This window comes from Aethalodelphis obliquidens, unplaced genomic scaffold (genome assembly GCF_003676395.1).
Source record: "Aethalodelphis obliquidens isolate GAN/ISIS:26980383/991018 unplaced genomic scaffold, ASM367639v1 scaffold28, whole genome shotgun sequence".
NCBI classification, from domain to species: Eukaryota; Metazoa; Chordata; class Mammalia; order Artiodactyla; family Delphinidae; genus Aethalodelphis; species Aethalodelphis obliquidens.
Window position 1 is genome coordinate 8387101 of NW_020837972.1, and position 27090 is coordinate 8414190.

At 41.2% G+C, this 27090-nt stretch overlaps 3 protein-coding genes and 1 pseudogene across 9 annotated transcripts in view; 2 read left to right on the top strand and 2 right to left on the bottom strand.

Moving 5' to 3' along the window:
* MAPKAPK5 (MAPK activated protein kinase 5) overlaps positions 1 to 18066 on the top strand; it is a 42398-nt gene extending 24332 nt beyond the window's left edge. For 6 of the 7 annotated variants that reach the window (XM_027124603.1, XM_027124604.1, XM_027124605.1 and 3 more), the window contains 7 exons: positions 6250 to 6330; positions 8808 to 8995; positions 11144 to 11264; positions 13799 to 13929; positions 14193 to 14314; positions 15672 to 15776; positions 17635 to 18066. In XM_027124603.1, coding sequence (XP_026980404.1) covers positions 6250 to 6330; positions 8808 to 8995; positions 11144 to 11264; positions 13799 to 13929; positions 14193 to 14314; positions 15672 to 15776; positions 17635 to 17729 — 843 coding nt within the window. In that variant the 3' untranslated portion in view covers positions 17730 to 18066. The remainder of the gene's footprint in view (positions 1 to 6249; positions 6331 to 8807; positions 8996 to 11143; positions 11265 to 13798; positions 13930 to 14192; positions 14315 to 15671; positions 15777 to 17634) is intronic. The other variant, XM_027124606.1, reaches the window with a different exon arrangement.
* On the bottom strand, positions 5344 to 5947 carry LOC113630062 (40S ribosomal protein S2 pseudogene; annotated as a pseudogene).
* The window catches only part of TMEM116 (transmembrane protein 116), a 131608-nt gene continuing 110615 nt past the window's right edge, over positions 6098 to 27090 (bottom strand). Inside the window, exons 11-12 of the mRNA XM_027124611.1 lie at positions 9631 to 9733; positions 6098 to 6252 (exon numbers count right to left, since the gene is read on the bottom strand). Coding sequence (XP_026980412.1) covers positions 9644 to 9733 — 90 coding nt within the window. The 3' untranslated portion in view covers positions 6098 to 6252; positions 9631 to 9643. The remainder of the gene's footprint in view (positions 6253 to 9630; positions 9734 to 27090) is intronic.
* On the top strand, positions 21967 to 25244 carry LOC113629805 (disintegrin and metalloproteinase domain-containing protein 1a-like). The gene has a single exon (XM_027124600.1). The coding sequence runs from the start codon at positions 22177 to 22179 to the stop codon at positions 24712 to 24714; it is 2538 nt and encodes an 845-aa protein (XP_026980401.1). The 5' UTR covers positions 21967 to 22176; the 3' UTR covers positions 24715 to 25244.

A 27090-nucleotide genomic window follows, 5' to 3' on the forward strand; every position in this document is an offset into this window, starting at 1 on the left:
GAATTGTATTTAATCTATAGATGAATTTGGAGAGAATTGACATCTTAACAATATAAAGTCTTCTATTTAATGAACGTGGTATATCTTTTTTTTTTTTTTCTGTATGTGGGCCTCTCACTGTTGTGGCCTCTCCTGTTGCGGAGCACAGGCTCCGGACGTGCAGGCTCAGCGGCCATGTCTCATGGGCCCAGCCGCTCCGCGGCATGTGGGATCCTCTCAGACCGGGGCACGAACCCGTGTCCCCTGCATCGGCAGGCGGACTCTCCACCACTGTGCCACCAGGGAAGCCCAAACAGTATATCTTTCTATTTATTTAGGTCTTTCATTTTTCTCAGAAACATTTATATTTCTTAGTGTATAGGTTTTATACCTATTTTCTTAAATTTTTTCCTATATTTTATGTTTATGGAAATTATTGGAAATGATATTTTTAAAAATTTCATTTTCCAATTGTTTGTTTATAGTTTGTAGAGAAATAAATGATTTTTGATCCCTTGAATCCTGGGATCTTGCCTAAATCGCTTATTAATCCTAGTAGATTTTTTTAATAGATTTATTAAGATTTTCTACATACAGAGTCATGTCATCTGTGAATAAAGATAGTTTTACTTTGTTCTTTCCAGTATGTTTGCCTTTTATTTCTTTTCCTTCCCTTATTGTGTTGGCTAGAACTACCAGTTGAATATAAGTGATGAGAGCAGACATCCTTGCCTTGTTCCTGATCTTACAGAAAAAATGTTCAGTCTTTCACCATTAAGTATGATATTAACTGTTATGTTTTTTGTAGATGTCCTTTATCAGGTTGAGGAAGTTTCCTTCTGTTCCTAGTTTACTGAAAGGGAATGTGTTAAATTTTACCCAATGCTTTTTCTGCATCTATTGAACTGATGATATATTTTTTCTTCATTTTGTTAATATGATGAATTAATTGATTTTCAGGCATTATACCAATCTTACATTCCTAAGATAAAACTCAGTCATGATGATTGATTTGTTTTGCTAATATTTTGTTAAGGATTTTGTGTTTTTTAACAAAAGGGATATTGGTCCATAATCCTTTCTCATAATGTCTTTGCCTTGTTTCAAGGTATCAGGGTAATAATGCTGACATCATACTATTAGTTGGGAAATGTGTCTTCCTCCTTTATTTTCTGAAACAGTTTGTGTAAGATTGGTATTTTGGAGTTTTCATTGTGGATTTTTAATGATGTAATCAATTTAAAAATAGGTATAGGTCTATTGAATTTTTATATTTCTTCTTGAGCCAGTTTTAGTAATTTGTGTCTTTAAGAAATTTGACTGTTTTTTAATTTATTGGCATAAAATTATGATAATCCCTTATTAACCTTTTAAATCTTTGTAGGATCTGTAGAGATGGAGGTGGAAGTCTAGAAGTTGGCTTGCTGCTTCTGCAGTTAGTCCTTTAGTATGGGAGTAGGGAATTGAGCCAGTCTACTTAGGAGTTGAGCTTAGTGTGAGCTCTGTTGTTGCTATTGTTATTTTTACTGTGTCACTGGTTTGAGATTCCTCTTTTGTTACCTTGTGCTTAGGGTGGGGTTTGGGGTGCCACAGGTTTGTGTGTTTTTTTGTGTTTCTTCTCCATCTTTATCTTTGGCATTGGCTGTGTGCCTCTGCCTCAGAGGGGCTTTTGCTTCACAGTCTTTTTCTGCCACTAACAGTGGACTGCTGTTACTTATTACTTGGTGCTTGCTAGCCTGATGGAGGGTGATGGCAACGATGGGTGGAGAGGTATCTCTTTTCTGAACCAGCCTCAGTCTTGGTCAGGTCCTGTTTTCTTGGTTCTTACCATGGTTCGTTTATCCACTCATCTATTGATGGACATATACATATATATATAGCTGGTGCTTATTCTTTCCGAGATTTGTTTTATATAAGCCTTCTTTAAAAAAATTTTTTTATTGAGATGTAATTGATACATGATAAACTATACATATTTAACTTGCACAACTTATAAGTTCATACACACACACTCATTAAACCATCACCACAGTCAAGGTAGTGAACATATTTGTCACCCCCCAAAATTTTACTGTGCCCCTTGAAATCCTTCCCTGCCTCTCTATTTTTCCCTTCATTGCCAGGCAGCAGTTGATCTGCTTTCTGTCATTATAGATTAGTTTGCATTTTCTGTAGATTTATATATAAAGTAGCACATCGTATGGTATTTTCTTTTGGGGGGGGTTTCTTTCACTCAGCAAAATTACGTTTAAGATTTATCCATGTTATTGCATGTATCAATAGTTCTTTCGTTTTTACTGCTGGGAAGTATTCCACTATGTGGATATACCATGGTTCGTTTATCCACTCATCTATTGATGGACATCTGGGTTGTTTTCAGTTTTTGGCTGTTAAAAATAAACGTGTTACAAACATTTTTGCACAGGTTTTTGGATGGACATTTATTTCCTTTTCTCTTTGGTAAATACCTAGAGTGGAATGGCTAGATCATGTGGTAGATGTATTTAACTTACTTAGAAACTGCCAAGTTGTTTTCCAAAGTGGTGTTCAATTTTACATTCCCATCGGCAGTGTATGAAAGTTTCAGGTCCTCCACATTCCTACTAGCATTTGGTATGGACAGTCTTTTTATTTTTTATTTATTTATGTATTTTAATTTTTTTTAATATTTATTTGGTTGCGCTGGGTCTTAGTTGCAGCAGGTAGGGTTCTTAGTTGTGGCTCACGGGCTCCTTAGTTGAGGCTCGCCAGCTTCTTAGTTGTGACACGTGGGTTCCTTAGTTGAGGCAGGCAGGCTCCTTAGTTGTGGCTCGAGGGCTCCTTAGTTGCAGCTTGCTGGCTCTTTAGTTGCAGCACATGGGCTCCTTAGTTGCAGCATTCATGTGGGATCTAGTTCCCTAACCAGGAATCAAACCCGGGCCCCCTGCATTGGGAGCATGGAGCCTTAACCACGGTGCCACCAGGGAAGTCCCCTGGACAGTCTTTTTAGCCATTTTAGTGACTGTGTAGCAGTATTTCATTGTGGTTTCAATTTGCATTTCCCTAATAACTAATGATGTTGAGCATCCATGGTGCTTCTTTGCTGTCTGTATATTTTCTTTGGTGACGTATCGGATCAGATCTTTTCCCCATATTTTAAATTGGATTGTTTATTTTCTTATTGCTGAATTTTACAGTTTTTTAAATATATTTTGGATATAAGTCATTTATCAGATATATGCTTTGGAAAGATTTTCTTCCAGTCTGTGGCTTATCTTTCATTCTCTTAACAGTGTCTTTTTTTTTTCTTTTTTTAAAAATTGAAGCATAGTTGATTTACGGTGTTTCAGGTGTACAGCAAAGTGATTCAGTTACACACATGCACACACACACATGCATATATACTTTTTCAGATTCTTTTCCATTATAGGTTATTTCAAGACATTGAATATAGTTCCCTGTGCTATACAATAGGTCCTTGTTGTTTATCTATTTTATATATAGTAGTGGGTATCTGTTAATCCCAAATTCCCAATTTATCTCTCCCCCACTTTCCTCTTTGATAACCATAAGTTAGTTTTCTAAGTCTGTGAGTCTGTTGCTCTTTTGTGAATGAGTTCATTTGTATCACTTTTTTAGATTCCACGTATAAGTGATATCACATGATATTTGTCTTTCTCTGTCTGACTTCACTTAGTATGATAATCTCTAGGTCGATCCATGTTGCTGCAAATGGCATTACTTCATTCTTTTTTATGGCTGAGTAATATTCCAGTGTGTGTGTGTGTGTGTGTGTGTGTGTGTGTGTGTGTGTGTGTGTGTATCACATCGTCTTTATCCATTCCTCTATCGATGGACATTTAAGTTGTTTCCATGTCTTGCCTATTGTAAATAGTGCTACTGTGAACATTGGGTGGCATATATCTTTTCAAATTAGTGTTTTCATCTTTTCTGGATATACGCCCAGGAGTGGGATCACTGGATCATATGGTAACTCTATTTGTAGTTTTTTAAGGAGCCTACATACTATTTTCCATAGTGGCTGCACCAATTTACTTTCCCACCAACAATGTAGGAGGGTTCCCTTTGCTCCACACCCTCTCCAGCATTTATTATTTGTAGATTTTTAAAAAATATTTATTTATTTGGTTGTGCTGGGTCTTAGTTGCAGCAGGTGGGATCCTTAGTTGTAGCTCACCAGCTCCTTAGTTGCAGCTTGCAGGCTCCTTAGTTGCAGCACTTGGGCTTTTTAGTTGCAGCAGGTGGGCTCCTTAGTTGTGGCATATGAACTCTTCGTTGCGGCATGCAAATGGGATCTAGTTCCCTGAGCAGAGATCAAACCTGGGCCCCCTGCATTGGGAGCGTGCAGTCTTAACCACGGTGCCACCAGGGAAGTCCCTATTTGTAGACTTTTTGAGGATGGCCATTCTGACTGGTGTGAGGTGGTAACAACATCTTCTGAAGAGCAAACGATTTTAATTTTGGTGTGAAGGCCAATTTGTTAATTTAAAAAAAAAATTTTATGGACTCTGCTTTTGGTTTTCTATCCAAGAAATCTGTCTTAACTCAAGACCACAAAGATTTTATGCTACAAGTTTTATAATTTTAGGCTTTACATTTGGGTCTGTGATCCATTTTGAGTTAATTTTTGTATAATGTGTGAGGTATGGATCCAAGTTCATTTTTTAGCATTTGGATATCTAGTTGTTCCAGTACCATTTGTTGAAAAACTATCTTTTCTCTACTGCATTGCTTCTGAGCCTTTGTCAAAAATTAGTCGAATGTATATGTGTGGGTTTATTTTTGGATTTTCCACTCTGTTCCATTGATCTCTTTGTCTGTCTTTACACTAATACCATACTGTTTTGATTATTGACACTTTTTAATAATTTTTGAGATAAGGTAGTTTTAGCCCTCCAACTTTGTTCTTCTTTTTCATAGTTGTTTTGGCTATTCAAATTTCTTTGCATTTCCATATGAACTTTAGAATTGGCTGTTTACTTCTACAAAAAAGCATGCTGGGATTTTGACTAGGGTTGTTTTAAACGTATAGTTCAGTATGGGATCACTGACATCATAACAATATTGAGCCCTCTGACCCATAAGCCAGCTGTATTTTTGTCTTTGGTTTTGCTCAGCAATATTTGTATAGTTTTCATGTACAGGTCTTTCACATGTCTTTTTAGATTTATTCTTAATTTTTTTTTTTTTTTTTTTTGCGGTACGCGGGCCTCTCACTGTTGTGGCCTCTCCCGTTGCGGAGCACAGGCTCTGGACGCGCAGGCTCAGTGGCCATGGCTCACAGGCCCAGCCGCTCCGCGGCATGTGGGATCTTCCCAGACCGGGGCACAAACCCCTGTCCCCTGCATCGGCAGGCGGACTCTCAACCACTGCGCCACCAGGGAAGCCCAATTCTTAAATTTTTATGCTCTCATAAGTGGTATTTTCTTTTTCAGTTTTAATTAATTCACTTTATTATTCTTTTGTGAAAACACAAGCCTTGTGCAACACAAGATGGTCAATGAATTGCTTATAGGGAGCCTTGGTGAGCACAGTCCCCTTCGAGAGGTCAGGTGTAAGATAGCTGTAGGTCTTAGAGGTGGCATCGAAGGTGGCCTTGGTAAAGTTGCCCAACGAGCCTGTGCAGCCGCTGACCAAGGGGTAACAGTTTTCAGTGCCTGCTGTCAGCAGCAGCTTTGTGGCCACGAAGACCAAGACACTAGCAGTGGATCTGGGTGCAAGGATGAAGCATACCAGCAGAGAGCTGCAGTATCCTGTCACCTTCAAGGAACTGTATGGGGTTTGCCAATCTTGTGTTTCCAGGAGTCCCATTACCCATGACAGCGGAGTGGTTGGCCAGGAGGATGGCCCTGTGGATGGCAGTGGTTACCTCCTTGGAGCACTTAACACCCAGACCCATGTGACTATTACAGTCCCTCATGGCAACAAATACCTCGAACCTGAACTGCTGGCCAGCACCATTCTGCTTTCACTGCTTTCAAAGGCATAAGGGACTCCCCTAGGGAAAAGTAACCTCAGATCGAGAGGAAGAAGAGATAAATTCTCCTTCAGGGACTTAATCTTCATGTCCTTGACCTCGGCAAACACTGATAATAAATTGCTGATTCCAAGAAAGAAAAAAGTTTTTGAAAGTATTTATGTAGAGTTTTTTCAGTTGTTGATTGTTGACTGCCAGTGACTACCCTCTTCAGCCTTCCAGCAGTCTGTCTCAAGCTGCAGGTCGCTGGTGTGATTTTCAGTAAACTGTCCCCTTTGGTGTAACTCTGACAGGTACTGGAGGCACAGAGAAGGCATCAGAAGGAGAAATCTGGCATCATACCTACCTCGCCAACACCCTACACTTATAACAAGGTAGGAGAGGAGATACTAATCTTTACCCCTTGGGTGTAGCCCCTCTTCTCCTATGAGGTGTTTGTGGCCCTCTGGGAAGGTGGCAAATTCCATTCTTATCCCTTAATATTGCTGCCCAAGAGGCTGAAAGCAGCCACATATGCAGAAGAGTGGAATTCAAGTATTTGTCTGATGAAATAAGATTCATACCAGTTTAGGTTTTGCAGCAGGAACCAAAGGCTATGGTCACCTGGAGGTTATTTATTTGGCTAGCTGTACAGTCCACTGATCACATTTAAAGATATGTTTGTCTTGCTTTTTTGAGGTGGAGGCCATTTCAGAGAATATTATTTGTCCATTTATGGTGCCATTCTTTCTAACCCCATAAAATACCCAACTTAGAACAGTGTCTGGTACACATAGCAAGTGCTCCCAAATGTTACCTGGTACTTCACAGTTCTTAATCAGTAGCCTACACATCAAGCTTCTCTGTTCTAAAGTATGAGAGGTTTAGGGCCTCTTGAAACAGGTCCTAGAGGTCCTGGAGTCACTGAGTAGATCAGAAAAAAATGATGCTGCTTGGGGACTCCAGGTGATATAGATGGTAGAGAGGGAGCTGAGGATGGTAGAAAGGCAGGCCAGCTCTTCCTGGTCCCACACCTTTAGAGGGCCCCACATATTCCTAATGCATGTGCGTGCACACATGCAGGCATACATATTGAAGAACACACAGGCTTCTGTGGCACTCAGGACCCTCCACTTGCATTGGCACTGGCACTGGCACAGCATGACCAGAACGCTAAACAACTACTTTCATGATTAACACTGTTCAGTCCCCAAGTAAGAACTGCTCCACATCATCTTGATCTACTTGCAAAACTGTAGGCAGCTGTGCCCTTATATAGTGAAGGTTGGAAGTGAGGGCTGTGCTGATTATAGTCAGTCAGAAACTGCTTCCTGCTTCCCAATGCAGACAGGAATTGAGTGGTAGAAGCACTTAGCTAACAGAGATATTAATTTACTTGATACGGTCTTCTCGTCATGAATACAATGGATTCTTGTGTGATACATTATTTCCCAGTACTATTTTTTTCTCCTCTTCCTGTTCCATTTTGTGAATCTAGTGGTGTTTGTGAATTAGCATGGCATTCATAAAATTTACACTCCACAGATGAGTAGTATATTGAAATAAGTTCATATTACATTTGAATGTGTATATATGTTGGTCTAGTTATAATCTTTATATTGGCAACTAAGTGAACACTGACTGCTACATTTACAAATAATTTTTTAAATAAAAATAATGTAAAAAGATGTAGTTAAAATTTCAGAAGTTAAATAAATACATCAACGTTAATTAAAAAGAAAAAGAGGCAGTAGGCCAGGTGACTTGCTGTGACTCCACCACCATTCAGCTGTATGATGTTGGTTGGTGCACTTAGTTTCACTCTTGACAGATGACCTTAGAGATGACAAGATCTCTGTAGTATCAGTTTCCTCATGTGAACTATTTTTTAAGATTTCTCTCCACCTCTATAATTTTATAAGTATGTTCTACAGCATGGGTCATGTCATCTATAAATGTCTACTAGTATGATGCCAAGACATGGCTGAGAGTACCTGAGACACCTCATTTTCCAGGCTTCACTCAGAGCAGCGCACAGCTGTGGTGTGAGGAGCGTGTGGCCACAGTGGCAGGTTCCCTGGGCTGCCTTTCTCAGGTGGACACTGCTTTTGTCCTGCAATTCAGGAGGACAAGCCTCTGTGTTGAAGCCTCTGAGGACCCAGTTTCCGAGGCAGGTAGAGCTACGTTTAATTAAAATAGGAGTCCTTTATTAATAAGCATGCTGTGACTACAGGCCATGAAATCACCTTAATATCTACAGACATGGTAGTTGGTGGCAGTTTTGTTTCGTTCAGAATATCTTCCCCAAGAATGGTCTTGCAAATGGGCACAGTGAGTCCTTCATGGCCAAAGGATTGCTTTTAGCCTCCTGTTTTTCCCTGCAGTGCCTATCCCTAATCTTTGTCAGACTGCTTTGGGCCTTTATAAAATGACTTGTGCTGTTTTAGAGTTAGCCCACCTGTGTCCTAGCTACTTTGTTACTGCACCCTCAGCCCTGCCCAGGTGGACAGAGTAAATGTTTCACAACCAGCTGGCTTATATCTACCACTTTTCTGGCTGGGGACAAAGTATCCTACATCTGTACCCAATAATCAGGTAGCAGCTTGGGCCTAAGCAGTGAGAATAAGTGACTATTTTACCCCAGACTGGCCTTGTATATATGGTGTGCACATGTGTAGTGTTGGTAGCACGTAACAAATAAGGAGAGAATGGTTAATTCTCTTAAGACTTCCTGAAGCTTTTACAGTCTCTGTGAAGTGATTCTCGGAGATATCAGCCTGTGTATATCAGGGGCTGTTTCTGGGTCAGTCCTAGGGACTTTATTTTAGAGCTGTGCCTCTGCTGTGAGTGACCATGTTCTTTTTGCTTTCAGAGCTGTGACTTGTGGTCCCTAGGGGTGATTATCTACGTGATGTTGTGCGGATACCCTCCTTTTTACTCCAGACACCACAGCCGGACTATCCCAAAGGATATGCGGAGAAAGATCATGACAGGCAGTTTTGAGTTCCCAGAGGAAGAGTGGAGCCAGATCTCAGAGATGGCCAAAGATGTTGTGAGGAAGTGAGTCCCCAGGCCACTGCGGGGGGAGGCCAGGGAGGCCTTAAAAGTGGTGGAACACAAAGGAATGTTGGGTAAAGGAAAGTCATTTGTTTCCCAGGCATGCTCCTTCTCATTTTAGCATCACAGAAAATTTTCCCTGGAGCCTGAGATGAGAGTTCTCAGTGTCCACACCTTGGTGAAATTGGAGCTTTGCTCCCTCCTGTTGCACTCCTAGAATTTGTCCTTAGGGTTGAATCCAGGTCCCTTGGTAGCCATTGTATCTGTGAGCATTAATTTAGGACCTTAAATGGTAACCCCCCTGGTGTACCCTTCCTGCACCGAGGTTGGTCATTTGGGACAGACATGATTCCAGGAACTGAACTGGGGTGCTAAAATGACCATGATGCTTTTGGCTTTTCATTCCTTAGCTGCTGTGGGAGTGTGTGATTGGTTGTGCAGGGCCTGGACCCCACCTCCTGCCCTTCCTACTGCTAGTTGGTTGCTCTGGTGTATATTAAGATGGAAAGATTTAGAAGAATTAGGGGTAGTGAATGGATGATGGAGACTTGACATTCAGAATCCTTTGGAGAAATTAGCTAGAGCACTAAGAAAGAAGTCAGACCTAAATATGAGGTGTCTTTGCTTTTTCTACCCACCTGTGTCAGAGGCTTAGCGGACTGGAACTTGGACGCTGTTCTGGTATCCTACTGCTTGTTCTTCACTGAGTAACTTTTCCTCTTTTGGTTTCAGTTTCTTCATCTGTAATGCGATAAAGATAAGCATTAAAAGGGCAGTACCTGAGAACTGTCTCCTAACAGTACAGCTGTTTCTGTATGGAGATTACTCTCTTTCAGAAGTGAGCTTGTTCTGTTGGTTAGGTGTTTATGTATTCAAAAAGGGACTAGTTTCTAAAATATACAGGTGAAAGTTTTTTAGGAGGGTGGAGGCAATGTTTAAATCATCATTTGTCTTCCTATGCTCTTTCCCTGCTGTATTCTCAGTTACTTAACCAAAATATCAGTATCCTCTAATTGGTTCTTTGCAGTTCTGTAGAATATATTTCCTCTCCCTAGAGCAACATTGATTATCTTCTTTCAGCATTGAGATTCTTTTCTAAACAATCCTTTCTTTAGAATCTGAAGCTGTTTGTTCACAATGATCCAAAAGGTTACAGAGAACATGAAAGAGCAAGTAGGCATGTTGTCCTGACTCTGATGTTTGGAATGGGAGGCTATGTATTTGGAAGAAGGTGCTGTAAGAGGCCCAGGGAATATGCTGGGGTGAGCTAGGAATTGCATTAGGATAAATGTACAAGATGTAAAGAACTACGGTCAAAAAGCCGATGGTACAGAACAATGCATTAGGCTTAGAAGGAAATGCCATCCCCTTCTCAGAGATTAGATTTTTAGCTTTTTGTTGTTGTTTTGTGTGTTTTTTTTTTTTTTTTTTTTTTTGCGGTACGCAGGCCTGTCACTGTTGTGGCCTCTCCCGTTGCGGAGCAATAGGCTCCGGACGCGCAGGCTCAGCGGCCATGGCTCACAGACGCAGCCGCTCCGCGGCATGTGGGATCTTCCCGGACCTGGGCACGAACCCGTGTCCCCTGCATTGGCAGGCGGACTCTCAACCACTGTGCCACCAGGGAAGCCCTAGATTTTTAGCTTTTGAATGTCTTTGAAATAAAGGGTTCATGTCCTGCCAAATGGTGACAAGAGTTTTATCACAAGTAGCAGCCTGGATTTTCAGAACCGTATGACCCCTCGACTAATTTTACAGTCACTGTTAGCCAAAAGAGCACTTTGAGTCCCTTTTGGAAATTATAGCCCACTGTTCTAGAAACATTAGTCTGGGGATTCAGTGTCTCAGGAACTGTAAGCCATATGTAGGATTACTTTACTGAACCTAGAACTCAGTCTGAGGTATCACTGGACTAAGCCTTTTCCTACCATTCTTATCTCAATTTATTTAGTATAGAAAGAACTGCCTAAGGACAGAGTGCCCTCACAACTAACGGTTAGGGACGAGAGCCCCACCTCTGTCCTGCAAATAGAAAGCCTAGGCTTGTAAGAGTTGGTGGAAAGTCAGAAGCTGGAGCTGGTTAGAGCCAGACCCAGGAACTTCCCGGCCTCTGGAAGCAACTGCATGGCAGCCCTGTTGGCCTTTTCTCCACAGGCTCTTGAAGGTCAAACCAGAGGAAAGACTTACCATCGAGGGAGTGTTGGATCACCCCTGGCTCAACTCAACTGAGGCCCTGGATAATGTGCTACCCTCTGCTCAACTGATGATGGATAAGGTTTTGAATGATGCTTATTTTGTTGGCCGAAAAGGCTGTGTTGGGAAGGAATGCTGAGGCTTGACTCAATGAGGGGTTAAAGGCAAAACAATGCAGAGCACACAGTCTTTCCCAGAGAAATATCTCTGGTCTTCCAAAGATCAGGATTGGAAATAAAGAGATTATTTCCGTAAAAGACCAGATCAAGGCCTGGTAAATACACTAAGGGAACACTCAAAGGACTATCCTTCATATTTGTGCTATGGGGTTGGGGGCCCAGAGCAGTATCAGACACCGTTCTTTTGCCCAAGTAGTTTAAACAAGACTGGTTGGAAAGACCAATAAACACAAAACAAAGAGGGAACATTTTCAGACATCAGAGCTTTTGCATGCTAAATTTTCTGTGAGTGCTATGGAAATTCAGAAAAAGAGAACATCTTTGAAGGGCTGTAATTAGGGAAGGGTTCCCAAAGAGAAGGCAAAAACCATCACAATTATTAACTATTGTGTGGCATTTTTTAACCCCTTTACATGTGTAACCCCTTTACATGTAATGAAGCCTGACTTCATTGATGGGAAGTTGGTAAAATGGGTGTGGCAGACCTGGCTTTGAAAGTAGACAGAGGGGTTTAAGTCTTAGCAGGACATAATTGAGAGGCTATTGTAGATTTTTGAGAAGAGATTTGCCACAGGGAAGGTGTTTAGGGATGGTTAGTCAGACTTGCAGACTTGCCAACCTAATACTTTTACAATAATCTAGAAGCTGAGAAGCTGCTCTAGGAGCAGAGAAGTAGAGATGAATGAATAGGCTCAATATTTTTGAAGATAAATTTCTACAATTTTTGGTGACTGACTAGATATAAGGGGACAGTGGGTGGCATATCTGGTGACACCATTGACAGAGGGAAATCAGGAATGAGGCTGGTTTTGGGTGAAGGGAGGTCTCTTAGGTTTTAGATATTGTTTAAGGTGGTAGATGGATGTGTGGTGTGGAATCAGAATGTGGCTGAGAGGGAAAGGCAGTGACACAGACTTGAGTGTTACTGACTTAGAAGGGATGGAGTTGAAATGTAAGCGAATAGGAAAAAAGAATGCTAAGACCTCCCTTAGTTTAGCTGGAGTATGAGAGAGAAAGGAGAGCTAGAAGGAACAGAGTTTTCTGCTATCTCTGATTTGTGTGCAGTTGTCTTCCTGGTTTAAATGTGCCCAGTAGTCCAGAAATGGTTTGTTTGGTCAGTCCAAAATACAAAAGGATTACTTACACCCTCTGGTTGTCAGCAATTGAGTGTTACATTGTGGCTTTCCTCAAGATCTTGAAATGGAGAAATAAGATTGCCTTCTGGAGTTACTTTAAGATTAGTGTATAATGAAGCCAAGTATGGATATGCATAATCTTCTTAATGAGGAGGAATAGCTCCTGGGCCTATAAGATGGAACTGCAATGTGACAGTGTATTCCCATTTTTAAAGAAATGATGTGGTCAAGATGCAGGCTGGTCAACTTTGGAAGTGTAGAAAAAATGTCCACATATGCAGAAGCTGAATAGTGTCCATCTAAGCTGTGCCTAAGAGATGGAGCCTGAGCTCACAACCTTGAGGTGCTCCCATCTTTTTGGTCGGGCTATCACGGATAAGGAAATAGATTCAGGGGTCTGGGGGTGTGTAGCCAGGGCCAGTTAGTATAGTTCTCTTAAATGAGTTCAAACTCTTCCTGATCTAATTGCATGCTTACCAAGGAACTATTTTTGTAAATTGTCAAATTTTGTTGTTGAAATTCAAACAACACGGAGGTATATAAAATAAAAAGCAAAAGTTCCCTTTCATTACCCTGCCTCAGTCTCACCCCTCAGAGGTGAGGTGACCTATGGCTTGATGTATTCTTCCTGATCTTTTGCTGGGGAGACACACACACACTCACAGAGTTTGTCTTTTATTTTAAATACAGAAGTGGGATCGTCTCATTCTTACAAAGCCTTTTCTGATTATTTGCCTTCCCTTATTGGTCTGCCCGTAGTAAGAGAACGCACTGGTCATAAAGACAGACTTGAAGAGTGCTAGACCTTATGACAGTTATTTCTCATTGTAAATTAATTGACTGGCTTATAGATCAGTTTGTGAGGGTCTACTATGCTCACCAGGTGAAATGCTTGGGGTTCTGAGCCATCAGGGCTAAGGTGACTGTCTACACCATGGGGGCAGGGAGTAAATGCCAGTCAGGGAGGCTTCTCAGGTGGCAGCCTGCTAGCTTTTCCCCTGATGTACATGTATGACTCTCTTTACACTTGCCCTTGCCAGTGACTATGAGTATGAGCCTTGTTAGTATTTCTTACTTGCATTTCTGTCAGCCCACAGGAAAGAAGGGCTAGCTGTTGGCCTGGTATTCCCTGGGCCCTGCTGATCCATGGGGAAGAGTCCTCTGCCTTATCAAAATTTGTATACTGCCAGCATAAGAATGAAATTGCCACCTTAGTTCTTTGTGATTCTCCTTCCCACTGTCTTAGATTGGCTTTTTAGGTGCCCAGAATGTGAAAAACTGATGACAGTGTTTGCATTCAGGCGGTGGTTGCAGGAATCCAACAGGCCCATGCAGAACAGTTGGCCAACATGCGAATCCAGGACCTGAAAGTCAGCCTCAAACCCCTGCACTCTGTGAACAACCCCATTCTAAGGAAGAGGAAATTACTCGGGTAACTGAGCTTATTTCTTCAGTTCTCCCTCATGGCTGGTGTGGTTGAGTACAGGGTTCTGAAAGGTCAGCCAGGGGTCTGCCCTTTTTTGTCTCTTAAGAGGGTGGAAAGGATATGTTCTTTAAATAGCATCAGAAGTTGGAGATACTCTATAGTTACTTATTTATCTGAAAAATCTGTTCCTTATGTTTAGCATTAACATCTGTTAAGAGTTGGGTTTTGGGGTCTCACCTTGTTATTACCTCTCTCCCAAACTTCTAAAGCACCAAGCCAAAGGATGGTGTTTATATCCACGACCGTGAGAATGGAGCCGAGGATTCAAATGTTGCCTTGGAAAAGCTCCGAGATGTGATTGCTCAGTGTATTCTCCCCCAGGCTGGTAAAGGTCACACCATTTATGAATGCTCTGTGCGTGTCTGTGTGTGTGCACATGCACATGACTAAAGGAGTGGTTTAATTTGAAGTTGTCTGTTTCATCTTTGTGTTATAAGAAAATAAGTACATTATATAGTTTGTGCCCACTGAAAAGAATGGACAGTGGGAACTCAGAAATGTGAGGCTCTGGCCCACCTTTGGTTTCCTGTAAAATTTCTAGTTTCGGTGTAATTGCCAGCGTCAGACACAGCACGTAATTTTGTATTTTCCTAGTTTGTTAATGAGATTACAGGATAGAGGATGGAAAATGGAAAATGTGAACAGGGTCAGGATTAGGTTGGGAAGGTCAGGAGCGTTGGGAAATACCATATCCAGAGCCCTTAGAGTACAAGGCTGTCATTAACTTGTGAATATAAAGAGACGATCTCCCAAGTTCAGAAGTGGCCCTGGCTGCTACTTGTATCATGGGCAGGGTGGGACTTAAACAGAAGTCCTTTCGAGTGAGAGCTCTCTTTCAGTATGTTCTCTTTCCACCTAATGGGGTATGATGGGCTTTTCTCAGCAGATGAATGAGATGCTTCAAGTAGTAGGCCAGGAAACTGTTGAGTTGACCAGTCTTCCTAGATTCCTTGGCTTTTAAGGGAACTTACTAGTGTGCCTCAGGTAGCCTTCCAAAGTAAGAAATGAGCTTAGGAGAAAGAAGGTAGCCCACTCAGCCTTATTCTCCCTCTCGCTCATGGTCTCTTAAGTTAACCAGGTGCTTTTGCTCAGCAATAGTCTGACATCCTGTGGGATGCCTATTTCCCATCCCCCAGTGCTAAGACTCTGGGGGCATCAGGGAATTTGTGTGAGGTGGTCAGAGCAGGAAGAGTTGAGAAACCAGAAGCGGTCTACATCAGTGGTCCCCAACCTTTTTGGCATCAGGGACTGGTTTCGTGGAAGACAATTTTTCCATGGACTGGGCGGGGGTGGCGGGGGTGGTTTCAGGATGATTCAAGTGCATTACGTTTATTGTGTGCTTTATTTCTATTATTATTACATTGTAATATATAATGAAATAATTATACAACTCACCATAATGCTGACAGGAGGCAGAGTTCAGGTGGTAATGTGAGTGATGGGGAGTGGCTGTAAATACAGATGAAGCTTCCCTCGCTTGTCCACCGCTCACCTCCTGCTGTGTGGCCCAGTGGTTGGGACCCCTGCTCTACATGTAATGTAGGGACTAGAAGTAATGATAGTCTGGTAAAGCTTGCACCTTTAATCATCACTTCTCAATAAGTTGGACATCATGTCCTTCCATCTCTGACACTAAAATCCCATGATGCTGCAGGAAAATGCAACTTCTTCTTCATCTTTATCAACAGGAGAGAATGAAGATGAAAAGCTGAATGAAGTAGTTCAGGAAGCTTGGAAGTATAACCGGGAATGCAAACTCCTAAGAGACACTCTGCAAAGCTTCAGCTGGAATGGTAGGAGTCTTAATTATGCCTTTCCCCAGGAATGCAGAGAAGTAATTGTGTTTAGAATATGTAGGATCTCTGGGGGCTGAGCTGGGACTGTTTTCAGGTAAAGTAGGGCTGGCGAGTGAGTGGAATACTGTGGGACAGGGGGTTAGCCCTACAGTAACTGCCCAGGCGTATCTGGACATCTGGCCCTTTCGCTTGTTTTCCAGAGTTCAGATGAATTATGTGTCGCAGATTCATTGCTGCAGAGCCCCCGTCACATACCACTTGGGCAAAAAAACAGTCAGATCTCAGAACTCCTTCCAGATACCTGAACTGTTCACTGGGTCATTAAGGAGCAGTATACTCTGAAGGGGAGAAAGAGGGCAAAGTACCACAGAGTCCGCCCTGCTGATCTGCTTAGCTTAGAGAAGACCTGTTTCACTGAAGAGTAGAGAGTGCCAAATCTGCTGCTCTTTGAATTTTTTTCCCCACAGGCAAACAAGGTACAGGTGTGTTTTTTGAGCTGCTTTTGTATTGTCTTTCTACTTTAGCAGACTAAACTAGACTTAAGGTCTAGGATGCTCAGGGAAGGAAGCAAACTCATTGCCTAGCTTGATTCTTGGACATGAGAAATCCAAAGTGCTAGCCTGGCCATTCCCATACTTGGAGGAGATTAGCTTCCCTAGGATTTTTTTTATTTTTTAAGATTTTGAAATATCAATACAGAAAAGTGATCACATTTGAGGTATGCACGTCCGATGAATTTTCACAAAGTGAACGCTCCCATGTAACAAGCACCTAGAACATGTAGTGGAGCATGTGCCCTCTTTTAACTGCTACCTCCCTCCTCACAAGGGTAATTATGATCCCAGTTTCTAGCAGTGTATATTAGTTTTGCCTGGTTTTATATTTTATGTAAGTGGAGTCAGAGAAGTCTGTGTTCTTTTGTGTCTGGCTTCTTTTAGTCAAGATTATATTTGTGAGATTCAACCATATTGTTGTGTGTAGCAGCAATTCATTCTCATATATATGTATGTAAATATATATATATTCTCTCTATATATATTTTTCTCCATATATATATACACATATATTTTTTGTATTTATATTTATTCATTCTGCTGTTGAACGGACATATGGGTTGTTTCCAGGTTTTGGTAATTAAGGAAAGCACTGCTATAAACACTCTTGTGTACATCTTTTATGAATATTTTAATGAACTCATTTCTCTTATGTATCTAGGATTGGAGTTGCTGGTTCATGGGGATATTCATCTGTTTAGCTTCAGTAGGTACTGCCACCAGTTTTCCAAAGTGGTTGTACCACTTTACACTTCCACTAGCAGTGTTTGAGGGTTCTAGTTATTCTATATCCACACCAACCCTTGCTATTGTCTTTTTCATTTTAGTCATTCTGATTAATAAGTACTACTGGTATTGCGTGTCATTTTACTTTGCCTTTCCCTGATGACTATGAGCTTAAGCATGTTTTAATGTTTATTGGCCATTTAGATTTTGTTAAGTGCCTATTCTTTTGCCCATTTTTCTGTTGAGTTGTATCTCTCTTATAGATGTGTAGGAGTTCTTTATATAGTCCGGATATGAGTTCTGTTGTCGACATACATATCACAAAGAACTTCTCCCTCTTTGTGGTTTCTTGCTGTGCTGTTGTACTGAACATTGGATTTTTACGGCCAGGTTAATAAGCTGCTCAGTTCTACTTGAAAAATGGGGGAGTTGAACTGCTTTTGATCAGTGTTGGTGATGGTTCCTCCATGGTGAGGGTGAATTTGACACTGGTGAGATGTACCTTATTGGGTCCCTGTCAAGAATCTTACCACTTCCCAGTTTGGAGACTGACCTTTTTCTTTTTTGGGTTTCAGGTCGTGGATTCACAGATAAAGTAGATCGACTAAAACTGGCAGAAATTGTGAAGCAAGTGATAGAAGAGCAAACCACATCCCACGAATCCCAATAATGACAGCTTCAGACTTTGTTTTTTAACAAGTTGAAAATTTATTCATTAATGTATAAAGTAATTTGTATGTAAATTAATAAATCATAATTTCATTTCCACATTGCTTAAAGATGCTGTATAAATTTAGATACAGGATTTACTAATAGTATAGTTCATTTGTTTTTAAGAAAAGCTCAGTTCCTAATATATTATTACTTTAGGATTGTTTAGTCGTATATGGTAAAGCTGACAGATGGTATTGTCAAGCAAGATTGTTTCATTTGTAATAAAGTATACAAAAACCATTTGCAGTGGTAGGCAAAGGACCAACTATACTGGCCTTAGTAAACGTTGAATCCAGTACTGTGGAATCTGGTTTCAATTGCCCTGTGTATTTCACTTTCTGCACTATCAGTGGATTAGCTCTGGAGCCAAGAAATTTTTGTGGATCCATGTTGCAGACTGCTTGCCTGTTACAGGGTGCCACCTCCCATGATGGAAGAGGCAGGGAGTTGAGCCCTCATTTCTCTTATCCCTAATTCCCTAGAGAAGAGTGGTAATACTCCTTTTTTGTCATATTTTTTTAAAAGGTATTGGTGTATTTCTTAAATCTAATGGGATTCTCTATTGAGTTTATTCTTTTCATGTTTAACCAGAGCTTCAGCCCTCCCACCTCCATGAGATCCTACTTTGTCCTCTCCCTTTCCTGCAGCCCTCACCAGCTCCATTGCTTCTTATCTCCTTTCCCTGTTCTTCTGGCCCCTTTTATGGGATGATTTTTCTGAGAAAGTTACATATCATAAAAACTGGACTATTGGGTTAGCATCTAAAGATGGTCCAAGTTTTTTCTCTTAAAGCTACCCTTTTTCTCTAACATTTCTGCCTGGGTTTCATGGTGGCATCCCCTGGGATGCATGTATTTTATTTATCACCCTTCATTTTCAGGAAGCATGGTTCTGGCCCAGAGATCAGATACTGGAATAGAAAACAAGGCTGGGTGCTTTTCTACTTTGCTGTTGTACATATCGGCATCCATAACACACCATTTTTATTTATTTTTTTAGCAGTTCTTGATTGGTGGTTCTGTGTTGGTAAATGGGAGAGCTAATAGGCCAACTCCAATTCACAGAGGAGAAGAAAAGGGTCAGTAGGCTCAGTTATTCAGTTTCATCCCATCAAATTCTCTTCAATCAAAATCAACCCCCCAGAGCTCACTTATTTTCTAACTCTTCCACTTTGCTGAGTATGTCTTCAGGGTGACATTTGCTTAGTATGTCCCATATGTGTGTGAATGACTGTAGGAATATATGATAAAAACATTAAGTATCTCTTAGAAATTACCTTACACATTGGTTCCCTTTTACTTTGGAGAGTTTTAAATTCAAGGCATTTTTTGAGGTAAGGCTCACTAATCTTCGGTGATTGATAACTGCTACAAATGGATAACCTGTAAGGAGAATTCAATACTTTTTTTTTTTTTTTTTTTTTTTGCGGTACGCGGGCCTCTCACTGTTGTGGCCTCTCCCGTTGCCGGAGCACAGGCTCCGGACATGCAGGCTCAGGCCATGGCTCACGGGCCCAGCCGCTCCGCAGCATGTGGGATCTTCCCGGACCAGGGCACGAACCCGTGTCCCCTGCATCGGCAGGCGGACTCTCAACCACTGCACCACAAGGGAAGCCCGAGAATTCAATACTTTTAAACATGGCAAAATCTAACAGGCGGCAGAGAAAAACAAAATGTTTTCTTATTTACTAACCACAAAACTTAGCTGAGAGTTGAATTAAGGGTTGAATAATTCTGTTTTTTCAGTGAAATGCAGTCTTACAAATCAAAATCACTTCTTACAATCAGGAAAAACTCTGCACTTGTTTCTGGAACAACTGAATACCTGTTATTTTTCTTATCTTAGGGTAGAGGTTCAGTGTTCACTTGGGAGAGGAAGGCAGTAATTAACTTTGTTACTCTTTTTCTTCAGAGGAATCTTCTAGCATGCCCAGTCTACCATTAACTTCTCAAATTTGTTATCTGGGTGTCTTCTAGAGGCTCAAGATGATTTCCTTCCCTGTGTGGTGAATTTTAGGCATGATCTAAAAGGGTATCCAAAAGATTCTTCCTTTTACTCTGAGCAGCAGTTGCCCGTGTTTCTTTAGTTTGAATTAAACTGGCCGCGAAAATGAGTGCTGTATCCAGACAGGTCCATGCTGAAAGTTTGTGAATACCCTGGAGGATGCTCTAGCTGTTGTAACTCAAAAGTGGGTCCTATCCTACAGAGAGCTCCTTGACAAAACAACAGCTTCCAAAAGACTCAGCAATGTTTGGTCTTTAAAGTGGAGTTTTGTTTATGGAATTTGTTTGTAGGCCAGTAGCAAATTCTGCTTTAACTTTACCAGTCAGGTTTACTAATAAAACATTCACATGTACTGGAAGTGAAACAAAATCATCCTTGTCTCTTTTGGCCTGTCTGTCTAATGCCTGTACCTGCAGGAAGTTCACACTGTAAGAACAGTTCTCATAGGCAGGAGGTTAGAGTCTTCAGTTTTCCTACATGATTTGCTAACCCTCTGCTTACTATAAAACCATTACTCAAATACCTTTAGACTTTACCATAGTTATTAATCTGCTTGATGCGAAACAACTTTTGTATTTTTCTGGCTAATGTATTGTATAAGCTATAGGAGAACACCTGTGAGAAATTTATTGTCTGAAACATATGATAGGAGAAACTGCTTTTTAAAAAGAGTTTTGTTTTTGTATTCATTTGAGATAGAACAAGTTGAAGGAATTATTGGTTGAAGAAGTCAAATGATTTAAATCAGATCTTGTGTGTGAATGCTTGCGTGCGTGTGTATTTATTGAAGAAAATGTGTCTCAATTTGAGAACTGGAAAATTGGATATTTGATTTTAATTATATTTTTATTTATTTAAAAAAGTAGAAGTGGTCTTTCATTATTGATTTTTTTGTCCCACAAAATGACTTAAATTTTCCCTGCCTGTTTGGTTAAGACACAGGGGAACATCTTAAATCTGTGATAATTTCCAAGTTACATAATTTTAAGAGGCTTTCCTCTTATACAGAACACAAGGAGAAAAGAAATCCAGCTGGAAATCATTTCACCATTTTTGCTGTAAATTTTTTAATATGTTTGTGATATGATAGTATTAATTTTCTTGCTAGATGTGGATGATTAATTTTTTCATCTGTATTAGGAATTAAATATTATTAATTGGGGTTAATGAGTTGATCTACTCTCATGCTTATATCTGAGCTCTTGTAGTACTATTCCATTCTCTTTTGAATTATATAAGGCGTTTCTCCATTTTTGTGTGGTACTTATAGCCATAACCCTTATTTTGAAGGTTTTATATTGTAGATATTTGACTTAATATAAAATTATTTTTATGCAAGATAAAAGATGTAGAGTCTTTAGTTCATCTTATGATGCAAAGGAGAATAACTGGGCAAGGAATGTGGTTAAATAGGGCTTTTTTCCTTTTAAATTTATACTGCTAAATACACCAGGAGATCAACATCAAAATCAAATCCAAGGACTTCCATAGACATTACAGTTCAATTTTAGTTACGAAAGCAAAGAAGTCTTTAAAAAGCTCTTATACAGTCCATTTTTATTTTCTTGATGAAATGGTAACTAGATACCTGGTTAATCAGAGTTTAGTTTTATTCCAGACTTTGTTTTTATGTTGGGAGGAACTGAACTTTGATCTTAGTCACTTGTAAGTCTCCGTAGTGAAACTGAACTCCTTTCATTTAACACTTAGTACGTTTGTGCATTAGGAAAACTTATTAGAGGAAAATTATGTTTATATGCAGACACAAAGTGGCCAAACTCATCTGTTATGAACAAAAGTTAATGAGGGAGAATTTGTGCATCCACATACAAGTTTTCTTGAATTAAAGGAGAAAAACCAGACCCTGACAAAGGAGGGCTGGACTGAAAAACAGTACCCTCAATACTACAGAAATGAGGAAAAGAGGTAATGGGCAACAGAGAGCTTCGTCCTGCTCTGAGATCCCGAAGAATCCCCATCCCCTCCCCCCTGACCTGCCAGAATGTTGGGTTTCAAAGAATGTGCAGATTAACGGATATCAAGAGTAGCGTGGCCCTGGGCTGAGGATAAGGATAATTTACCTGAGTAACAGTCCTGGCTGAATCATTACAGGCCTTCTACTTGGTATATCTCTGTGTAAGCGTAAAGGGAACTTAGCCAAGGAGCATTAAAACCATTGCTGTTGGAAGGAAGTCATATAGTAAGGAAACCACTGAAGGCCAAGAGAGAAAAGCAAGAACAGAAACACAGCCCCAAGGTCTGTAAGACTCAGAGTTGGGCAGTGCCCACCCATAAGGGAGCCAGCATAGATCTGAAGTGAATACCTGTGACGGAGGGTCTGCGTGTCAGGGAAAGCTGCTGCTGCTGGACATAGGCCCTGCATCATCAACTGATTTAACATGGCAGCGTCTGTGACACACTCTGCCTCTATACTGCCTTCTCTACGGAAAAACCAAGTGGCCTTGAAGGAGGGTAAGATGAAGTTTCAGACTTGGGCTCAGCAGAAGAGGGATTTGAGGCTGGGGCCAGTGCCAGGATCTTCATGTTTCAGTTTGAGGATTGTGTTGCTGTTGGTGATTTCTCTGCCAAGCTTGTACTGTGACCTGGGATCAGTATATTACTCTTCCTATGAAACAGTCACCCCCAAGAGTCTGACAGTGGAAGGAAGGGAAGACCAAGTGGAAAAGCTCTCCTATGTGCTATTTATGCAGGGCCAGAAACAGCTGATTCACCTGAAGGTGAAGAGAGACTATTTTGTGAATAACTTTCCAGTCTTCAGCTACCACAATGGCATCCTGGGGCAAGAAATGCCTTTGATCTCACATGACTGTCATTATGAAGGCTACATAGAAGGAGTCCCAGGTTCTTTTGTTTCTGTCAACACCTGTTCAGGCCTCAGAGGCGTCCTGATTAAGGAGGCAAAATCCTATGGCATTGAGCCCATTCACTCTTCAAAACGGTTTGAACATGTGTTGTACACCATGGCCCGTGAAGCTCCAGTCTCCTGTAGTGTCACTTCCAATGACAGCCAAGTGGCATTCACCAGCCAGCAACAAGAGAGCAGCAAGCCTCGCAGTCGGCAGGTGCCATCCTACTTGTGGTCACATACCAAATACGTGGAGATGTTTGTCGTGGTCGACAACCAGCGGTTCCAAATGTGGGGCAATGACATCAATGAGACAGTCCAGAGAGTAATGGACATCATTGCTCTGGCCAACAGCTTCACTAGGGGAATAAACACAGAGGTGGTGCTGGCTGGAATGGAGATTTGGACCGAGCGGGACCTCATACAGGTCCCAGTGGACCTGCAAGTTGCACTCAGGAATTTCAATAGCTGGAGACAAGAGAGGCTCTTCCATCGTGTGAAGCATGATGTTGCCCACATGATCGTTGGACACCATCCTAAAGAGGATACGGGGCAGGCATTTCTCAGTGGTGCCTGTTCAAGTGATTTTGCAGCAGCCGTTGAATCCTTCCACCATGAGGATGTCCTCCTGTTTGCAGCGCTCATGGTCCATGAGCTTGGGCACAACTTGGGTATTCCGCATGACCATTCGGCCTGCGTTTGTAAAGATAAACCCTTTGGCCTCATGCGTGAAAATATCACTAAAGAAAGTGGCTTCAGCAACTGCAGCTCTGACTTCTTCTACCAGTTCCTCTGGGAACACAAAGGGGCCTGCCTATTTAACAAGCCTGGGCCCAAAGGCCGCGTACGGAGGGATTCCCGCTGTGGAAATGGTGTTGTAGAAGAGGATGAGCAGTGTGACTGTGGTTCTGACTGTGACAATCACCCATGCTGTGACCAAACATGTAGGCTGAAGGAGAATGCAGAGTGTAGTGATGGACTCTGCTGCGTTAAATGCCAACTGAAATATAAGGGATTCATGTGCCGTCCTGCTTTGGGGGAGTGTGACCTCCCAGAGTATTGTGATGGTTCCTCTGGAGAATGCCCCATAGACAGCTATAAGATAGATGGTACAATGTGTGATAGAATTCACTATTGTGCTGGAGGTCGCTGTAAGAACCCTGATAATCAGTGCATGGATACATATGGGTTCTCTGCAAGGTCTGCCCCAGAAAACTGTTACATTTCAATGAACAGAAGAGGGGACCGGTTTGGAAACTGTGGTATTACCAACTCACCTAGGTTAAGATATTTGAAGTGTGTAGATGATAATATATTTTGTGGGAAACTTATATGTACAAATGTTAGACAGGTACCACAAATCAAACCAAATCATACACTGATCCAGGTCGCTCATGAAGATGACTGGTGCTGGAGCATGGATGCCTATAACACTACTGATATCCCTGATGATGGAGATGTACACACTGGCACTCTTTGTGCTCCAAACAAAGTCTGTGTAAATTACTCTTGTACTGATTATGCTGTGCTCAAGTATGACTGCAAACCAGAAGAAATGTGTAATGGTAACGGAGTTTGCAACAATTTTAGGCACTGCCATTGTGAGGCTGGCTATGCTCCCCCTGACTGCAGAGGTCCAGGAGATGGTGGTAGTGTAGACAGTGGTCCACCTGGCAAACCAACTGAAATTCAAAGTGTAGGTGTAGGTGGCGGTTCTTTTCATCGTAGCATTGAGTTTAGAAATGTTGGCAAGCTAATTTTCATACTCCCTTCATTTCTTTTAATATTGTTGTTAGTTTTAATATTTTACATTACCCTCAGGGCTGTAAATGAGTCAGTAGAGACCCTAGGGCGTACCTTGGAGGAAAGTTCAGAGGAAACCACTAGTAAGGGATTCTTAACGGAGTTTCTACCAGTGGGGCTACAGGAGGAGGAGTCAGAAGAGAAGGACCAAGAAGAGGAGGCCCCCCCACCGGAGGAGGCCCCCTTGCCGCCGCTGGAGGCTCCCCCGCCGCTGGAGGCAATGCTGCTGCCGCCGGAGGCCCCACCACCAGGAGAGCTAGCACCATAAGAGGTAGCAGGTGAAGGAAAAGGATAACCAAAGGCAGAAGTGTATTGGTGGAAGAATCCAAAAATATCGAATATCTCAAGCACTGAGTGAGAAAGAGGGGCTCAGAGAAGCAAAGGTGAAGTGAGAATTGATGGCTCCTGTAGCTCTGAACAGGATATATAGTCTACAGAAACATACTAACATGGGAACAGAGACGCCCCTGCTTTCAGTATTCATTTTAGTAATTTGGTTCTATGTTCATATATGAACTCATAAAATATTCTATATTTTTGCTTTTTTCCCATTTCATGAAACAATTTTATTTAAGCTCTTCTCATGAATCATACCTATCAATATCATCATTCATTTGGGCCAATTTCTGATCTGAAATTACTTTTCAGGGCCTACCATCTTCCATCTACATTGTTTGATACACAGTATTATCTCTACCTATGACTATCACAGGGTCATTAATCCCACTCATAACACATTATCTTAAAAATGTTATCTGTTGAGTAATCTAATTTGCCCCAAAAGTTGCTATTCACGAATAAAAGGTAATTTAAAATAAATAAAAAGCTATTTTAAGATGAAGCATCGCTTCAGACTCCATACAGCCTAGTCCTTGAGGCTTCTTTATTTTGGGGCTCTCTTGGAAGGGGCTACATCTGATCCAGGGTTGTCCAATCACCCTGGGTCTGGGTGTATGGGGGAAGGGGAGCAACTTAGGCAAGAGACAACCTTGTCTAGTGCGGAGTTAAATTGAAAGTATTAATTGTTCCTTCTTTTCTGTTTTTCGACTTTACTTATTATACTTATTTCTCATTTCCTTTTTAAGTTAACATATTGTTGACTGACAGTCCAAAGGAACAGAGCTTTGGAGGGTAGTCAATTGTCTGTAAAGAGAGCACAAAGCACATACAATAAAACATGCATTCTGTGCAAGACACTGTGCTACTTTACATTTGTTGTCTTAATTTAATCCTCCCATCCACCCTATGAGACCTCCATCTTGTACATGAAGAAACAGAGACCAAAGACTTTTGCTCTAGAGTTGATAAGGGGTGGAAACTGCATACGGCCCCACGTATGACTGAATCTACATTCGCCACTGCCTCGTGAGCCTGTTCCTTTAGTAAAAAAAAAGTGAGCAGGAAGACAACTGACATGTCCTTAATTGCCCAGGTGATTAGTGATGCTGAACACCTTTTCATGGACCTGTTGGCCATCTTTATGTCTTCTTTGGAAAAATGTCTATTCAGATTCTCTGTCCATTTTTAAATTGGACTTTTTTCTTTTTGATATTGAGTTGTATAAGTTCTTTTTATATTTGGATATTAACCCCATATCAGATATATGATTTGCAAATATTTTTTCCCATTCGATAGGTTGACTTCATTTTGTTGATGATTTCCTTTGCTGTGCAGAAAGAAGCCTTTTAGTTTGATGTAGTTCCACTGTTTTTTCTTTCCTTTTTTAATATTTATTTATTTATTTGGCTGCTCCGTGTCTTAGTTGCAGCATGCAGGATGTTCATTGCCACGTGAGGGATCTTCCTTGAGGCATGCAGGATCTTTAGTTGCAGCACGCAGGCTTTTAGTTGCGGCATGTAGGATCTAGTTCCCTGACCAGGGATTGAACCTAGGCCCCCTGCATTAGGAGCATGGAGTCTTAACCACTGGATCACCAGGGAAGTCCCTAGTTCCACTTGTTTTTGCATTTGTTGCCTTGGCTTTTGGTGTCAAATCCAAAAAGCCATTGTCAAGGCCAGTGTCAAGGAGCTTACTGCCTATGTTTTTTTCCTAGGAGTTTTATGGTTTCAGATCTTATTTTCACATCTTTAACCCATTTTGAGTTAATTTTTGTATATGGTATAAGATAGTGATGCACTTTCATTTTATGCATGTGGTTGTTCAGTTTTCCCCTTTATTGAAGAGACTGTTCTTTCCTCATTGTATATTCTTGGCTTCTTTGTTGTAAATTAATTGACTATATATGTATGAGTTTATTTCTGAGCTTTCTATTCTGTTCCATTGATCTATGTGTCTGTTTTTATGCCAATACCATAGTGTTTTGATTACTATAGCTTTGTAATATAGTTTGAAATCAGGAAGCATTATGCTTCCAGCTTTGTTCTTTTTTATCAAGACTGCTTTGGCTATCTGGGGTCTTTCATAGTTCCAAAAAAATTTTAGGATTATTTGTTCTATTTATGTGGTAAATGTCATTGGAATTTTGATAGTGATTGCACTGAGCCTACAGATTGCTTTGGGTATTATGGAAATTTTTTTTTTTTTTTTTTTGCGGTACGTGGGCCTTTCACCATTGTGGCCTCTCCCGCTGTGGAGCACAGGCTCCAGACACGCAGGCCCAGCGGCCATAGCTCACGGGCCCAGC

Excerpts from the sequence above, each read along its gene's own strand:
- LOC113629805 (XM_027124600.1), top strand. The coding sequence starts at position 22,177 with ATGGCAGCGTCTGTGACACACTCTGCCTCTATACTGCCTTCTCTACGG.